At 26.3% G+C, this 17,989-nt stretch overlaps 1 protein-coding gene across 1 annotated transcript in view; it reads right to left on the bottom strand.

Moving 5' to 3' along the window:
* Positions 1-17,371, bottom strand: part of LOC107438252 (uncharacterized) — a 31,096-nt gene extending 13,725 nt beyond the window's left edge. Inside the window, exons 1-12 of the mRNA XM_087156882.1 lie at positions 17,265-17,371; positions 15,038-15,145; positions 14,195-14,317; positions 12,934-13,053; positions 11,866-11,976; positions 11,224-11,331; positions 9,549-9,677; positions 8,209-8,349; positions 6,242-6,421; positions 4,290-4,436; positions 2,341-2,400; positions 822-1,025 (exon numbers count right to left, since the gene is read on the bottom strand). Of these exons, the coding sequence (XP_087013008.1) occupies positions 822-1,025; positions 2,341-2,400; positions 4,290-4,436; positions 6,242-6,421; positions 8,209-8,349; positions 9,549-9,677; positions 11,224-11,331; positions 11,866-11,976; positions 12,934-13,053; positions 14,195-14,317; positions 15,038-15,058 (1,344 nt within the window). The 5' untranslated portion in view covers positions 15,059-15,145; positions 17,265-17,371. The remainder of the gene's footprint in view (positions 1-821; positions 1,026-2,340; positions 2,401-4,289; positions 4,437-6,241; positions 6,422-8,208; positions 8,350-9,548; positions 9,678-11,223; positions 11,332-11,865; positions 11,977-12,933; positions 13,054-14,194; positions 14,318-15,037; positions 15,146-17,264) is intronic.
* Between the last annotated feature and the right edge of the window lie 618 nt (positions 17,372-17,989).

Here is a 17,989-nt window from a genome sequence, read left to right as displayed (position 1 = left end):
AATCGTTAAGTTTATTGCTCTAATCTATACACCCTTAATGCATATGTTTTTGTGAAGTTAATCTGATTGATTTCTGGCTTACCAACTACTTCAAGTATATGCAGAACTATAACTAATCACGAGTAAAATGTATAACTTAACTTAAACTTAACTTAAACTTAACTTAAACTTAACTTAAACTTAACTTAAACTTAACTTAAACTTAACTTAAACTTAACTTAAACTTAACTTAAACTTAACTTAAACTTAACTTAAACTTAACTTAAACTTAACTTAAACTTAACTTAAACTTAACTTAAACTTAACTTAAACTTAACTTAAACTTAACTTAAACTTAACTTAAACTTAACTTAAACTTAACTTAAACTTAACTTAAACTTAACTTAAACTTAACTTAAACTTAACTTAAACTTAACTTTTTTTAAAAATGGATAATATAAAAAGAATAGCTGCACACTTAACATGAAATTAAAAATAAAAAATAAATTACGTGCAAAAAAAGATTTTCAACCACTCTTAATAATTTTTAAAAAAAGTAAGAGTTTCAAATTATTTCTTCTTAATTTTTTTAACAAATTATTTACATATTTTTGTACTGAAAATAAACTATTGCTATCAATTTTTTACTCTAGTTATTTTCTTTATAATTAAGCTTCAATGAATATTAAGAAAATATATATTTTTTTCTGAATTAGCTTTTGCTTGAAATGATCATATAACGTAAAATGACAAAAGATATTTATGTAATTTAAAAATATTTTCTGAAAAATACTTAAAAATAAATTTTGCCAAGAGAGAAGAAAAATGAGATGCAATTTTACCTTGTCTTTGAACACCGTGAGTGAATATCGCATTTCTTCCCCTTTAAGATTAACGTTTGCTTCTATTTCCTTCTTCTTGGATTTTACAAGATCTTCCATGATCATTTTTCGTTTATTAATAACGTCAAGAATTTTATTTCGTTTTGATATAATTTCCTCTTCGACTTGTTGAATTCTTATCTCATACACTCTATTCATAAATACCTGCAAAAAACAGACATGAGATTAAAATGCATTTAAATATTTATGTTAGTTTCATTTTTTAATAAAATTAAAAAATATAAATAGTTCTTAAGCTAAATATTTTACCCAGAGATTTACTTGGTGCAAGTTAAACCAAATATCTATTGAGCGAAGTAAATGAAACGTAAAATAAATAATAAAAAAAATAGTCACTCAATTAAATTAAATAATAAAATAAAAATGTATTCATTTAATTTTTCAAGTGGACTAAAAAGGAAAAAAATAATTCTATTTTTGTCACACCTAAAATATAAAACGGAGGGCGCATCACTTTTGAAATACGTGGTGTGAATGTTTGATTATGATAGAAGTTTATTTAGAAAGTGATGCATTCTAGGTTTCTTGCCTTAGGTGTAACAATAATTCACTTGAAAAATGGTATTTACATATTTTTTTTTAATATTAATGTTTCCTCATTTTAACTTTGGGTCTGTTAAATTGCTTATGCCAAAAAAATGGTCGATGGGGCGATGGAATGGTAATAAATTCTGTTTACAACATTTAGGAAACAAGTATAGCTTATGTTTTACAGAGTTTTAGTTAAAAACTCTAGCTCATCAGATAGTGATTGGAGTTTTAATTCACAATAAATTTTATTTGGAGAGAAGTTCTGCTTGTAGTGGTTGAAAAAAAAAAACAATTGAAGCTCGTCTAGGCAGAAGCCCAGAGCTTCAGCTAAAATTTGAGTTTTTTTATTTCTAGTTGGAATATTGTCAAAATCTTAATTGATGATTAATTCACTAACGGGGTAATATCACTAAGGATTCTGCTTATAACGATTAAGAAACGTTTGAAAGTAGCATTGTCCTACAGCACAAAGCTCTTGTTGAGATTTGATCGTTCTAGTTAGTCGAAAAATCTTCAGATAATAAAGTAATTTTGATGATAAACCAGTGATTAAGAAACGACATAGACTTCAAATGTCAATCCGGTACAGAGGTACTAGCTAGGCGAGATGTCGACCAGTGTTCTGACTGATGATAATATTGCGATAAATTCTACCTGTAGCTATGCACACGATTAAAACTTGCATTGTCATTAGACCTAGAGCTTCATTAGCGATGTGAGTAAAGCAAGGTTATAAAAGCGTAAATAAGAACGAAACTTTAAATTGTGTTTTTTGTGAATAAGAATTTTTTTCATAACGCTGATGTGGCACAATATTTTAATAACGATTACGTGTAATTATGTAGGGATTTATCTTGAACGTGATCCCCTTAAAATATTTAAGAGAAGAAAAAAATAATTTTCAAATCACTCGTCAGTTTTGCATTACCTCAGTTTTAGAACTTGATTTTATTGTGTCTTCTTCAGTCTCAGCTTCAGACGATATTTTCTAAAGAATTAAAAAGTATATATTAATTAAATCTTATTTTTTAATGTAACTTTTGTCTAAGCGCAGAGTTATAATATTTGTCTTAATAGTTTAGTATCCAGTTTTTCAACTTGCTATAAACAGTTAAACCATAAACATGGTGTTTAAAAAATAGAAAATATTTCATTCTTCAAAATGTTTACCAATTACTAAGATCTGTACACAAATTGTCACTTTTTAATCATTGTGAAGCTTTATTCTAATAACGCCTTATGTTTTATTCTAACGTCACCTGATACTTAACTTCTAATGCGAAACACGTAGGTTTTAAAATATTTGTCGTAAAATAAAACAAAAAATATTATTCATACTATTTTCAGATAACTGATGTCTCTCTCTAAATTAGAGATGGTATTTCGCTGTGCTCTAACATTAAGTGCAATTTTATGATGATGGATGCCCAATGTGTCGAGAGTTCCTGTAACTAACATAGTTAGAAAGTCACGGTACACGCACGAAGAAAGGAACTCTGATAAAGTTACTGTAATTGTATGGTAATGAAATTTTTAGTTAAAAAAAAAAACGTAATTCTGGTAATAAAACCAAAAAATACGGTATATAAATTTTTTTTTTGGTAATTTCGCCGTTCATATGGTAATGTCTGATCAGAAATTCTGGTTTTCAAAATTATAGTCCTTATTATCACACGTTTAGTAAAAATACATAACTGAAAAGTAAAATTAATGAAATAGGTGGTTTCATGTCATTTTCTAAGGTTTCATAAAATTACGAAATTTTACTACATTTCCTATTAAACAGCATGTTAATAAAACCACATTTTACTGTTAATTTTACCAAAAGTAATTAGTAAAATACCTTAGTAAAAATTACCATACTTTTTGGTGTTCACCAGAAACCCATTAAATTTAACTATATTCTACTAATTTTGACCATACTTTTTTCAGTGAGGGTAACAATCTGTAGTTTGCCGATATTTACAGAAAAATCATTTCCCCGTTGAGTTAGCCTAGAGTGATAAACAATTGTATCTTAATTCAGTGGAATCTCAAAATTATAGGTATGTGCTTTTATTTTAAGCTATTAATATTAGACTATAAATTTGAATAAATTTTAAGTTAACAAATTTAATAAATTTTAAGTTAATAAATTTAATAAATTTTAAGCCATAAATTTCGACAATTCAAAAAATCTATAATATGAAAAAACTGTGTTGAAAGTGTTAAATAGTCAAATGTTTTATGAAATAAGTATAATTTTCAAAAAATATGATAGCTATACTAGAAGCTTCGCTTTTATCAAGCTATTTATGCAATTATAAGCCAAATAAAAAATTAATATTTTGATAAAATAATATTTTTTTTTACAAGAAGTTACTTGTAGAAAATTTTGAGAAATAATAAAGTAATTAAGTGACAAATCATGAATTTTTTAAATTTTTAATTAAATTTTTAGGTAAAAAAAAGATAAGAATATTTAATAGAGAAATGAAATTCAGACTTGCTAAATGATATAAAGTTATTAAAAAAATTATTTATAATTACGTTATTTTCATACAAGGAAGATAAAAAAAACAGTTAAGCGATATAGATTTTCAGCTTACTAAATTAGTAATTTCACCGCCTTTTTTAAATTGTTCCTTTTTAGCAAAATTAAAAAAAAAGGTTTATTTATTCAAGCAAATAAAAAACAAAATGGTAACAAATAGTGCATTTTATTATTATAAGAGCACGCTTCTTAAAGCGATATTCAGCTACAAAAAATTTACATCTATTGAGTCATGCTGTTTTATTTTATAAGAATAATTTATAAGAATAATAGAATATTTATTTTATAAGAATAATAGAAAAAAAGGTATAATAAAATGAAATGTATTCGTAATAATGTCCTACCTCAGCTCTTTCAATCTCTAAATCAACAGTGAGTTCCCGTTCAATATTTTCAAAATCCTGCAGTATTTGCTTTTCAGTTAACATTTCCCTTTCTCTTCTTTTTATTTCATAGTAATTAATATATTCTTTAAAAGAATAATTGTAGTCCTATAAGCAGAATAAAATTTGAATTTACAAAATCACAAAAACCATTCACGACAAAAAGGACGAACGTTAAATGGCCTTTTCATTTTTATGAGAAATTTTCTTATAAATATATTATGCAAATGAAGTCCTTTAAAATTAAATAAAAATGTATCAATTTTGTAAGTATATTTTATCTTAAAAAAAGATGACTGATGCATTATACTTTTGTTTTAATGAATAAATTCATTTATATGTCATAATTATAAAAATTTAAAAAAAAATTATATTAGCTTATATTGCCAGGCTAACATAAATATTTTTTTTATTAGAACACATAGAGACAATTCATAGAATAGATTTTAATACTGATGATAAAGGAATAGGAGATGAGGAGACTTATATATTTACATGAAAACGTACGGTGTGCAAACAAACGAATAAAAAATTAATAAATATAAGAATCACCCTGATTAAATTTTGATCTGATTTGCTCTTAATTAGGACTCAATCTTAATAGTTCAAGAGTGTGACCTCAAATATGCTAATTAGTAAGTGCATGCGGTATTTCAAGTTTTGAAATCAGACACAAAAATGTAATTTCTCTGAATAAATATTCCTTTTTTTTCGCTGTCTGTAATTTAGCCGTTACCTGGGAAATAGGGTCATGAAAGTGGTCGAAAGTTTGGACTATTTTATGCAAATTTTAGTTTTTATCACTACATATCGAGAACTTTTCAAGCCGATTGAAAACATTTTGTACTCAAAAAAGGAAAACTTTTTGCACTGAAAAATTTTATGTAAAAAAAATTATAATTTCTTTATCCTCATAACTTTATTTAATAAATTTCATTTAATAGAAATTTTTAATTGCAAGGTATACAAATTTTACCTTATTTTAAAGAATGTAATTTTGTATGTCAAAATACAAAATTTGAACAAAATCGCTCAAATAATTCCTGGAAATCAAATTTTAAAGTGTCAGTGAGTTTAGTTTTAGTCAGTTATAAATAACTGCACTTACTAAAATTCTAAGATCTTGACCAGTTGAGAAGTGTGAGAATCAATTTATGTTATTTTAAAGTATATAATATCATTAATATTGATGTAATTAAAAATTCATCGTTTTGTGGGCGATATTGCGCGATATAAATAATGCGATCAGTTTTTTCCCGATGTATCGAATCCAAAAATTGGATTATAAGAAGTATTTAAATTAAATAATTTTCAAATTTATTTATATTTTGCATAAACAAAAAAAAAGTAATAGAAAATAAATTTGAGATACAATGCCATTTTGAATACACTTATACAACACAAAAATGCACTTAAAAATTATTTATAGCATAAGAATAAAGAATAATTTTCTCAATTCAATTCCTGTACTTTAAGTATTAAAGTACTTATTATTCTTCACTCAATCTTTAAGAATAATGTTTTTAAAATGCCATATAATAGGAATTAATTTATTAATATTTTTGAAGAATTGATTAATATTTTTAAATTCATTGTTTTCTTGAAATAATTTTAATTATTACAAGGAAAAACTGCAGCTACTTTTCATATTATTATCAAATTCACAGATAAGATAATTTTGATTATAATTATTCTTAACTATTAAACAAATATTGTAATGAATATACTTTGCCTGAACTCAGTTTTTCTAAATTTTAAATTACCTATGGAGGTGGCAGAGAATTTGCAATGAAAAATTTCTTCCGTGGTATTGCGTCTTCCTAAATTTACTCACTTGGCATGTTCAGAGATAATACTTAAAAAATTATTCTATAGATACAAAATAATTATAATTATTATCATGCCATATTAACCTGTGTATTTTGCGCTGTAGTTTCAGCATCTTTCTGCTGTAAAAGTGTTGTTATCTCAAGCATTTTCTTCTCTACATCTTTTTCTATCGATTGTTTTCGAATGCTCCTTTCAAGTTCTGTTTTCTTCATTTTAAACAGAGTCATAAATAATTGTTTGAATGTGATAAAAATTTCTTTGTCCTGAAAATTCAAAAATACTCTTAGAACCTTAAAAATCTTTTTTTATTAGAGATTGGAATTCGAGCTGTTAAACCAATGCTGTACGATTTCAATGCAATTTATTAATGACTTACTGATAAATTAAAATGGGATTTTATAGGAAATAAATAAGAAGTTCAAGCTTAGCATTTATTTGATTGAAAGTTATAAACACAATAAAAAATAAAACTAGTAGCAGTTAATTTTCCATCACTTTGCATATCGATAGTTCTAACATGACTATACGGTAAAATTACAAAGGAAAAACAAAAATAAAAATAAAATATAAGTAAATAATAAATAAATAAGTATACTAAAATAAACTTTTGCTGTTGTTTTCTTTATAAATAGGGTAACGTTGTTATCATTTTGAAAATGCTAATTGGATACGAACCATTCACTAATTAGAAACTGTTTAGCAGGTAAAATTATAAAAAAAAATTGTGAGTAAAAATGATTTTTTGACTTTTACTAACGATAAATAGTTAGAAAATGATTCTTTTTTAGACGATATTGGAATAGCTTTGATTCAATTTAAAAAAAAGAAAAAAAACTAGTGAGTCCCTGTTTGCTGACACGCCGAGACCTCCCAAGATTTCTATTCAACCTTATATGACTTGATTTTCAGATCTTTTAGAGTTAAGCCCATTTAAAATGTGCTCTAGAGTAAAACCTTAATAATTCAAATCAATTATTAAAATTATTAAAACTAATTCGTCCTTAAAAAATTTAAATTTTAAGTCAATAATAACTTATTGAACTAAAGAATCACAACTTTGTTAAAAAAACAATTATGAATTTCAGAACTTTGAACTATCACTATAAATTTATTATTATTATGAACAAAATTATCATTATTGAACTTTCTTAAGTATAATTAAAACATAATATAGAATACTTTGCTTGTTGATGTGAGCCATTCGTTTTTAAAACTTTTAGTTATTGTCAACTTATAACTTAGTTTGTTTCAGCTTTTCGTTGTCCACGTAAGAAACGAATTTTCATTCAGAAATTTATTGACATGTATGTTTACGCTTTTATGCTTATGACAGCTCATACACTTGATTTTTCAATTCCTTGTTGCCAACACATAAAAAAAGAAGACATTCTTTTTCCCATGTAAGAAAACTATATATATATTATAATATTATTAACTTCTAATTTCAGCAATTTTGGACAATAAAGCATTTATGAACAACTGATTAAGTTTAATTACGTATTATTCGCCACTTGATGTTGTAGGTTTAAATAATAACAGCGTATTATTGTCATATGTATTATTGAGGAACATGTGAGTTAAATAGATAAGTTTGTAAGAAAAATTAACTTTAACATCATATTCCTATTATTTAAGCAATACTTTATTTTCTATTAAATGACTGCAAATTAATTGCAAAAAGCATTAATTTCAAATTAATTAAATGAATTGTAAAAAGACTCATGCTTTTACTTTAAGAAAATCTGATTTAATAATTAAACTCAAATTAATAATAAAAATATTAGAGTCTTAGTTTTCAAACACTGTAGATGAAAATAATTTTTGTGTATTAATGTATTTGGTATACAATTAATAATACAAAAAAAATTCAAATGACTCGAAACATTAAATGCATGAATAACCAACAATTAGTGTTTATGACATGAAAGCTATTAGAAGAAAGCTATTTTTAACTCAGTTATTTAAATTTAGATTCTGGGTGCTCCTAAAATCTACAGAATATTTTTGGATTAAGTTAGATAATTATTTGCATCAGACTCTGCATATTTACGTGGGAGTCAATGATTTCGACAGGAACATGATGATGCTTTCTAAGTTTCTCAATATCATAACATATTGCCTCCATTTCAATTTTAAATGTTTCTAGCAAAGAGCAATAGAGTTTTTCACAAGCACTAGTTATTCTAGAGCACTGAAATTAAAAAAAGTATTTATGAAATGATTGAATTCCGCATAACAATTTACAATGCAATCTTATGAAAAAAATTATTGATCTATATAGGAAAATTTAATGCCCTCATTTTACATAAAATTGATTATTTCATTACTTTACATTTTAATATTTTTTCTTAAAAATACTACTACTATTAGAACTTTTAAACATATGTTGATATTATCATTTTGTATCAATCATATATTTTATTTTTTCACGTAATTCATAATTTATGAACGAATTTTTTAAATTATGAAACCAGTTCATAACTTTAAGGAGTCGTTTCATTAATTTAAAACATATATTTCATTTCTGAAGTCCAGCTTCCGTTCCACACGGATGAAAAAAATTACCGTACTGCATGGTAACGACATTTGTGATAAAAAAACAACATAATTCTGCTCAATAAAACTAAAATATATGGTATTTAAACCATTTATTAGATTAATTTTCTGCTCATATGGTGAAGGCTTAATACGAACTGTAATTTTGAAAACCAGAGTTTCTAGTAAACCGTTTCTGTATGAACGAAAAAATTACCGCATGGTAAATTTAAATACTTTTTCTTTTAGTTTTATTAATCAGAATTGTGATTTTTTTAAAACCAAAAATGTCATTACCATACAGTACTGCAAATTTACCAGATTTTCTTTTCAGTGGAGAAATACAGAATAAACGTATTTTTTTTAAACTTTCTACTACTTTTGTTAAGGTTTTATCCTCTTGAGAAAGGGATAGAATTTAGAAATAATTCATCGAGAACAATTAGCGTAAAAATAAAATATCAGTTTAAATAAAAAATGACAATTAACCTGCCGTTCATTTACGGAACAGTTAGTAAAAGAGTTAAGGAAATCGCAATGCGCGTGAAATGCAATCTAGGAAAAAGCCATTTGAGTTAATAGGAATTAATAGAAAATAAATTGTAATACGTATTATTAAAAATATACAACAGTTAATAATTCCGCTAAAAACCTAAAAAATGGAGTAACTGAAAATTAGCTACTAAACTTGCCATTCATTTAAGGAACTATTAATTAAGGAAATTGCAATCTGTTGTGAAAAGTAATAAAGAAAAAATCACTTGCCTTAATAGGAATTAATAGAAGATAAATTTAATTAATAATAAAATAAATTATTTAAAAAATAATAATCTTTCCATTAAAACTATACTATACCTGAATATCCACATCATTTTTGATTTCTTTCATAAGAAGAATTTGAGGTTCTATTCTTTCAGTGGCAGTATTGTTTTTCTGTAGAAGTTCTTGTAAAACCGGAGAATAAAATAAAGTAATCATATCGCCCTTAAAAAGAAAAATATTATTGTTATATGTAAAGCTGCAAAAAATGGATACTCAAACATCACGAAACTTTCTTCGCCTATGATGAAACCGTTTTCTGGTATATGCTCCTAACAAAAATTTCGTCAAAGTGACGAAGTAACTATCGTCACTTCCTAAATTAAACGATTTTCATCAGAAGTAAAAAAATGTTATGACTTTCCATTTTTTTCTATTTTTTTCCAAAAGAAAAAAAAGAAACTCGGACTCGAACCCGAAATCTTCCTGGCATGAAGTCAACTCCTTGACCATAATACAACCGATGGGTTCGCTTCGTCATTCCAGTTTCGATCATCTAGTTTTCGTTTTAATTAACTATTTTTCATAATGCAACTGCAATGAGGTTCCGAGTTGAGAAAACATTTCCTTCATATATTTGAGAGCTCACGTTTTGTCACAAATCACGTAATTTCGTGACAAAATCATTCTCGAAATTAATGGAATATGAAGAATTGCTGAATTGTCGAAAGTGAGAGTTTTATTTCTGAAAGTATTCTGAAATCTTTGAAACTGAAGTTATTTAAAATATTAGCGGCATAAAATTATTACATGGATTATTTAGTTAGAGAATGTGTAACTAATAATTTTTTGAAACATGCAAAAATATCTGTAGAAGACCTGGAAAACACGTTCAATCACTTCTGTTTTTTTCAAAATCTATAGTTGTAAGAGTTTAATTTAAAAGTATTATTTTGGGTTGGTGCGTATAAAGTAACGTTGTTTATGCATGTTTATTAAAATTGATAGATTGCATAATTGGATGTATCACTGGATATAGTCATGATTAAAAAGGTTAAATGATTGAAATAATAATTAAATTAAGGCCGAAATATATATAAGGTAATTAAATTAAATTAAGGGGAATGTGATCGTTAAGGAAAGTGGTAGTAAAGGAAGGATCGTTAAGGAAAGTGGTAGTTAAAGGAAAGAGATTGGTTAGTTAGCCCCCTAAAATTAAAAGAAAAAAAGAAAGGAGTGAATAGAGGGGTTGGCTGACTTTCCCCACAGGAAGTGCGATGACCGCAATGACCATGAGAAAGGTCAACAAGAAAGTTATAAAAGATTGCTAAATTGAAAAAAAGGAAATAGCGTTTAAAGAAAAATTAAAGGCCTAGGTAAAATTAGAAATTTAAATTGTCACATTACATTAAGTGTAAATGTGGCAATAGTAAAGCACTTACGTTGTTTTGTTTAATTCTACAGCAATAACCACAGTAACTGAGATAAAAAAATTGCAATATGAAGTAAAATATAAATACAGCAGAAAGTCGAATAAGTTAAAAAGTTTCAGAGAGAATAGTTTAAAAGTTTGATGAAAATATCATTTGTACAAAATGTGAGGAAGAAAGTAATATACGAAATGTTCGGAGACAAGTTATAAACTAATAGACTGATTATATTTTTTACGGATAATACAGTTCCATTTCATACAAGCTATTAAGAAAAGTATTATAATGTGATATATAACGGTGACTATATGTGATATATAATGTGATAAACGGTGACTTACTTCGCTTTCGATAAGTTCCAAAACTTCTATTAAAAGTTGAATTTCACTTTTTCTTTTCTCTAGCGAGTTTGTCATTTGATCAATAAAGGTAGCAACAATAGGAAAGAGCTGAAAATAAAATGGCTGAGAATGATTTCTGTAATTTAAAACCTTCTTGGAGGAAGTTATTTAAAATTGAATCTGCAAAAAAATACAGAAAACTTAAAACGAAAAGAAAACAGAAGAAAAAAGAAAAATAAATCTTAAAAAAGGAAATGGGAGCAAGAAATCTAAAGAAAAAAAAAAGATATCTGTATCGTTCAATAATAGACACTATACACGATATATAGTATTGACACGATATATAGTACATACGATGCATACTATAGACAATAGACACTATATACTCAAGAATATCGTACTTGTTAAAAAATTTCATTACAATATTATGCTATTATATATTTCAATTCTGCGTCAATATAACAAAGTTTCCATTCCAATGAAACTGGTTGTACAATAAATGAGGAAAATTATCCTCACTGACGATGGTGATGATAATGACAAATGTGAGAAAAATTGCATGGTCATTATAATAATTTTTTTTATTCAGACATAAAATGTTTTAATGAAATGAGTAGCAAGAAACAATAACACTTTGCTTACCTCACTTTCCGTTTTCCAAGCATTGCAAGTGTTTTTCATTTGCTGAATTTCGAGGTTTCGGTCTTCAATACCATGAATCATAAGATTTTTTGCTTCAATCGCTTTAAGATTCTAAGATAAAATATAACATTTTAAAATAAATCAAATAATCGAAGTAATCAGCACCCTGTATTTTCCATGCGTTCAAGGTAAGATAGACAAAAATTGGAGGATTGAGGATTCACATTATGCAGGTTAAAATATATTTATAAGAGTATTTAAATTTAAATAAGTAATAATATATGTAAACATTTTAATGAACTTTAAACATAATTATGCTATTTAAAACCAATTGTTATATCATTATGCCACCGTAGAACGCATCAATAATTTCATGTATTCACTTTTAAGTTAAAATGACTCAATTGTGAATGGTAAAAGCAAAAAGTAGTACTCTGAAAGATTTTATATTTATATTTAGACATTTTTGCGTAAAAGTGTTTTGTTATACTCACTTTTAGTAGGCGGGGCTCATTAAATGAGTTGAAAAGTTTCTCATAAAGTAAAGTAACCACCAAATTATTATAATAATTTAATTTTTTTTCCAATTTCTAATTTGAAATGATATTTGCTTGGAAATATATAATACTTTTAGAAAGTTTCATCAACAAATGTGTAATTTTTTTAAGAGAAGCAGAATGTAAATACCAGATTTTTCTAAAAGTGTTTGTAGAATACAGGATTTCGACAAAATTTTGATTTCTCGATTTTGCTTTATATCGTTAAATTATTGAAAGAAACCAAATTATAAAATTAATTTTATTAATACTGTAGTTATTTAATAAAGGAGAGACAAACTTTAAGTTTTACTATGCTTATTGTGAATTATGCCAAGAGTTACTAATTAATAGTAATATAAATATTATTACTAACAATCACTCATTTACAGGTTGAAGTATGAAAGCAGTCGGAATTTTTCAAAATTTAAAATTAAATTAAAAGCATAACTTTCTTTCTTGTCCATCAAATAACAGTATTTAATGGTAAATGTACTTTAATTATTAATAACTTTAATGTATGTACACTTACATCTATGTTTCCAATGTGTTGTAAATAGGACAGTTCAGAGTTTAAATTTTTAACTTCTTCTTCTCTTTGTTTAAATTCTATTTCCAGAGATTGACTACATAAGGAGAACAGCTCATTTCTCTGCAGTGAAAACAAAATTATTAGACACAGAAATTATTTTAAGTGTCAGTCGCTGATCGTGATACTTTTTTTTATATGTATATAAATACTTCTAATTATACAACAGCAATGAGTGAAAGTTGACTATTTTACTCTGGTCGTGGAACAATTTGTTTTCGAAAACGTAGATTTCAGTAAAATATTTTTGAACTGATCAATGGGTTCTTGCCAACTGAGTGAAAAATATTTCGAATTTCAGCGACACGACACATGATTTTTTAATGCGAGCGTGTTGCAGTACTCTAACAAATTTGAACGTAACAGTTGCTAAAACAAAAATTATATTTGAAGTTTAACATTTTCAAACATCTACATTGCATGTGGTTCCGGTAACATAAGCAACTTTACCGGTAACATATACAGCGTGCCTGAAAATTTGACCGATAAATTTAGAAGGTTGATGAAAGGCATGAAGAGGAAGGAAACTGAAAGCCAAGCTAAAAAGGTGAAAACGGTAAAAAAAAAATACATGCTCAGAATTTACACTGTTAAAAATTACGTATCAAAGTGCGGTAAAAAGTACTGGCTTTATTCGTAAAGTCTATTTTACTGTAAAAATTTATACCGTAACTTTTACAGTAATATTCATTTAATTAGAGTGATTTTAGAATAAATATTATTGTAAAAATCACGGTACATCAGATTTTTTGTTCTGTAAAATTTTACGATAGGAATAGATTTTTACGGTAAAAAGTTTTTGCCCCATGAGTGTTGGTCTTTTTACCGCGAGTTGATCTGGAATTTTTTTCTAGTGTAGAACGTCTGTGGGGTATTACGTATCAGAGGATCACACAGTGCGTTCTGTCTTCGCTTAGGCAGACATCAAAATCCCGCATGACATCTTTCTAGTGTGTTCGGAAATAGTTTTTTGTCGTTGTAGATTGTGCATGTCAGCGGTGCCACTTCGAATAACTCTTCTCATTGTTGTTAGCAAGTTGTTCCAGCGTGATGTCAAAAATCATGTTTTTTTCGCGATTTTTCATACTCTCAGCGTGGTTTGTGACCGTGGTTTCTACGATAAGTTTTCATAACCCTTCTGAATTTCGGATTAATGCATACATAATATGTCAAACTGGTAAAAATTAAACATTTGATGATTTACTTTCTGTTGCAGAAGTTCAATAGTGTTGCTAATTCTGTCAATGTCATCAGAAAGAATATCTACTGAGTCATAGTTCAAATGAAGTAATGCCTGCAAACAATCGTAGAACATGGTTCCTTCTCTCTAAAATTAAAAATGTGTTTAAGATAGAAACTATTCTTAAAATACTTAAAAGCATAGCAAATCTTGTAAATATAAATAGTTAAACATATTGATACTCATTCATATTTCTAGTTTAGAAGTTCAACTGATTAAAATTTTAGTATGACGAATTTTTTGTATGACAAACGAGCAATTATGTATGAACCTTCAATAGATTTCCATACTTGTTTTTTTTTTAGAAATGATTTCCTATAATTATTTGTTAATGTTTCAAATAAACAAATGAAATATGTAATCTCAGAAATCAGTGCTTGTCAATCCAACTTGGATTTGCCGTCGAGTGACTTGTAGAAATCCAAGTTAGCACCGGTTGATCCGTAAATTGCTTTTGACCAGCTAAGTAAATTATTCTCTGTGAAAAAAGATTCCTGTTTTAGTTTTGTGTTAGAAAAATAGTGGAAGAATCTTACGGTTTCCTTCTTTGTACAACATGAAAACATTTTAGTTCTCGAAAATGGTCTGGATTCTGGATTTATATATATATACATATATATATATATATATATATATATATATATATATATATATATATATATATATATATATATATATATATATATATATATATATATATATATATATATATATATATATAGTCTTTTAAAATGTATATTAAACTCATATAATGTTTAAAAAAATGATAGCAGTTATAAAACAGTGATAATTAAAAATAAAACTTACGGATTCCGTTATTTGATTCATAATGTTGTCAATTTTCTCGTTCTCATTTTTTCTTTTCTCCGAAGACCAGAAGAAGTTAGTTGTACAAGTTGAAACAATCTGCAGAGCCTAAGAATGCCAGTATTTATATGAAAAATAATCAATATAAAATTAGTAAGGTGTTTTATATACGAGACATATCATAAATATAAACTTGAATGCATATTTTACACTATGATATTTAATATAAGGGTCATTCTCACGAAAGCAGTCATTTTTCAGTTCAGAAAATCCCAAAAAAGTAAAGTGAATAAAAAGCTCTGAAACTTTTTATATTAATAGAAATATGTAATGGCATTATAAAGAAAGTATATATCCTATAAATTATACTAAATATTTAAATTAATTAATTTTTTAAATAATTAATTAATTTATAATAATTAATAATTAATTAATTAATTTAATAAATTAATTAATTAATTTAATAAATTAATTTATTAATTTTTTAATTTATTTTTAGATTAATTAATAAGCAAATTAATTATTTTCACTATTTAAAAAGTGAGGGAATGACACTAATAGTGAGGAAATGATGTTTTATTTTAATGCATGTTTTTATCTAAGTTACATCTACCTAAAGTTTGAAAATGATAACATACTAAGTATATCTAATATTTATTATAATTTAGTCTTATATGTTTAATAGTTTTTACAGGTTTGGAAAATAAAATTGGCTGGCACGATTGAACAAAAAAAAATTTGATAATATACTCATCTTGAATCATTCCCTCACTTCAGCGTCATTCCCTCACTTTATACACTAGTCAGGGAATGACGAATTCAATAAAATTTAAAAATAACTGTTAGGCCTAATTAATTTCTGAAGTCAATCACATACAATTATATTCATACAAGAAGGCAACATATAATTATCCACTTTCTCGATGAAGTTGTATTTCATTTTACTCTAAAAAATGACATGAGGGAATGACAAATGTAAAAATTTTTTCCTGGTTTGATTTATTCAAATTTATTCCACAGCAAAGCTTCTTTAAGTTGAAGATGGAAACATACTGCAATTTTGTTCTATGATGCCAGTTGTTAACTTCTGAAGTTTTTATTAAAATATTTTTATTCTAAGAAGATTGCAGGTGATAAAAGCATTGTTGTGAGGGAATGACGCGAAACACTGGGGACAAAGTTCAAAATAGTGCTGTGTTAATATTTTTATCGGAAATTAAATTTAAAATTGATTTTCTGAATTCTATATTTCAGTATTCTATAATAAAAAACACGAATTTGTAAAAATTTTTTTTTTATTTCAGATACAATTTTTTTCTTTTTTTAAATCAGCAGTGGGGACAAGTGAGGGAATGACATATTGGTATATTTTAATTACCTAAAATAAATAAAAAATAAAAATTGATAATTTTATTTTTATTCTTTTGTTAGCTTGCATTCTGAAGGACACTTTCCCTGAATTTTTTTTTTCGTTAGCTGTAAAACAAACATAAAATATACTGGGGACATGAAAATGACTGTTTTTGTGAGAATGACCCATAAAATGACACTTTAGCTAAAATTATCCCATTAAGGCTAGTGTAATTTTCTTCAAAGTAATTTTTATAAAATAAAAAGTTAATGATTTTCAAGCTCTTGCGAAAACATAAATGTTTTTATTACAATGCTTTTAGTGTTTATTTCAAATTTGTGATGACGCAACTAATGAGACAATACAACAACTCATAAAATTAATGAAAAATTTTCATTTCATTCAAAACATTCAAAAAGTTCGTTTCTTTGAATGAAAAAACATTAATATACAATTTAATACTCTACTCTGTTTACAACCACATTTTTAAACAAATTTTCATAACTTAGTAAGCTGAATTTAAGTATTTAATAAAATCTATGTGTTCCAGAAAAAATAAACGTTCTTGTGGGTTCCTTACTAATAATATGGTTTTATAATAGGCATGCTTGCTTATAATGTTTATCATAAATGGTTTGTTTTACAAAATATGTTTGGTCAAGAATGTTTTATTTGCTTTTCAGATTCATTTAAATTTTGAATCCGAAGATTCTTTTTCCTTTTCAAGAAATAAGGTCTTGGGAATTTTTTATGCCTTCAGTAGATTTTATCGCAAATTGTTCTCGTTCAGGCATATACAATATCTTAAGTAAATTCCTATCTTTGACAAATAATCAAGACAATGTAATCTAAATGAAATCAAGACAAAAACGTTACTTGTTTCTGTAGTTTAACTAGAAGTTTTACATCATTTTTGATCGACGTTACCAACTCATCTCTCCATTTTAATGCATCGTCTAAAATCAAGCTGGTGGATTTTATTATAGATGCCTGAAATAAAAATGCATTAATTGAGAATAATTATTGTGCCGTAATTAAGAAATAAAACTAAAACAATTAGTTTTCATTTCTATTGACTTTTTGATACTACTTTTCAAATAATCATCATTTAAAAGCATTGAATGTGTCAGCCAAGCATCTTTTGCAGTGTCCACTCTTCAAAAACGGACGTTTTTTATTTAAGGAAAAACTTATTTAAGAATTTGGAAAATAAAAACTATAACAACATGATTAGAGCTCAAATAATCTAATATATATAATTCTCTTACGTGGCTCCCAAATTTTGGCTATATTTCTTTTCCGCCGGTGGCAACGTTTGCTTTGTTTTGTTTACGTTACTATTTCTGGTACACGGCGAATCGACCAATGATTGCCGCTAAAAATGTCACATTGCCAAATCTAGCTGAGGTGGCTCAACATATAGCGCTTTTAAAAACGAAAACTGAGATAACCAGAGAGCATCAGCTGCGCCAATCTCATACTATTAAGCTAGGTAGAAGTGAGTAGTCTTTGTCGATAGATCTCTATTTTAGTATTTTGTCGAAAGCGCTTTTTTTCACGAATATTACGAATTTATTTGACGATTTTTGATTTATATCACG

This window comes from Parasteatoda tepidariorum, chromosome 1 (assembly GCF_982258835.1).
Source record: "Parasteatoda tepidariorum strain Cologne lab strain chromosome 1, Ptep-v5.0, whole genome shotgun sequence".
Lineage (NCBI taxonomy): Eukaryota > Metazoa > Arthropoda > Arachnida > Araneae > Theridiidae > Parasteatoda > Parasteatoda tepidariorum.
This window is presented reverse-complemented; position numbering and strand designations above follow the sequence as displayed.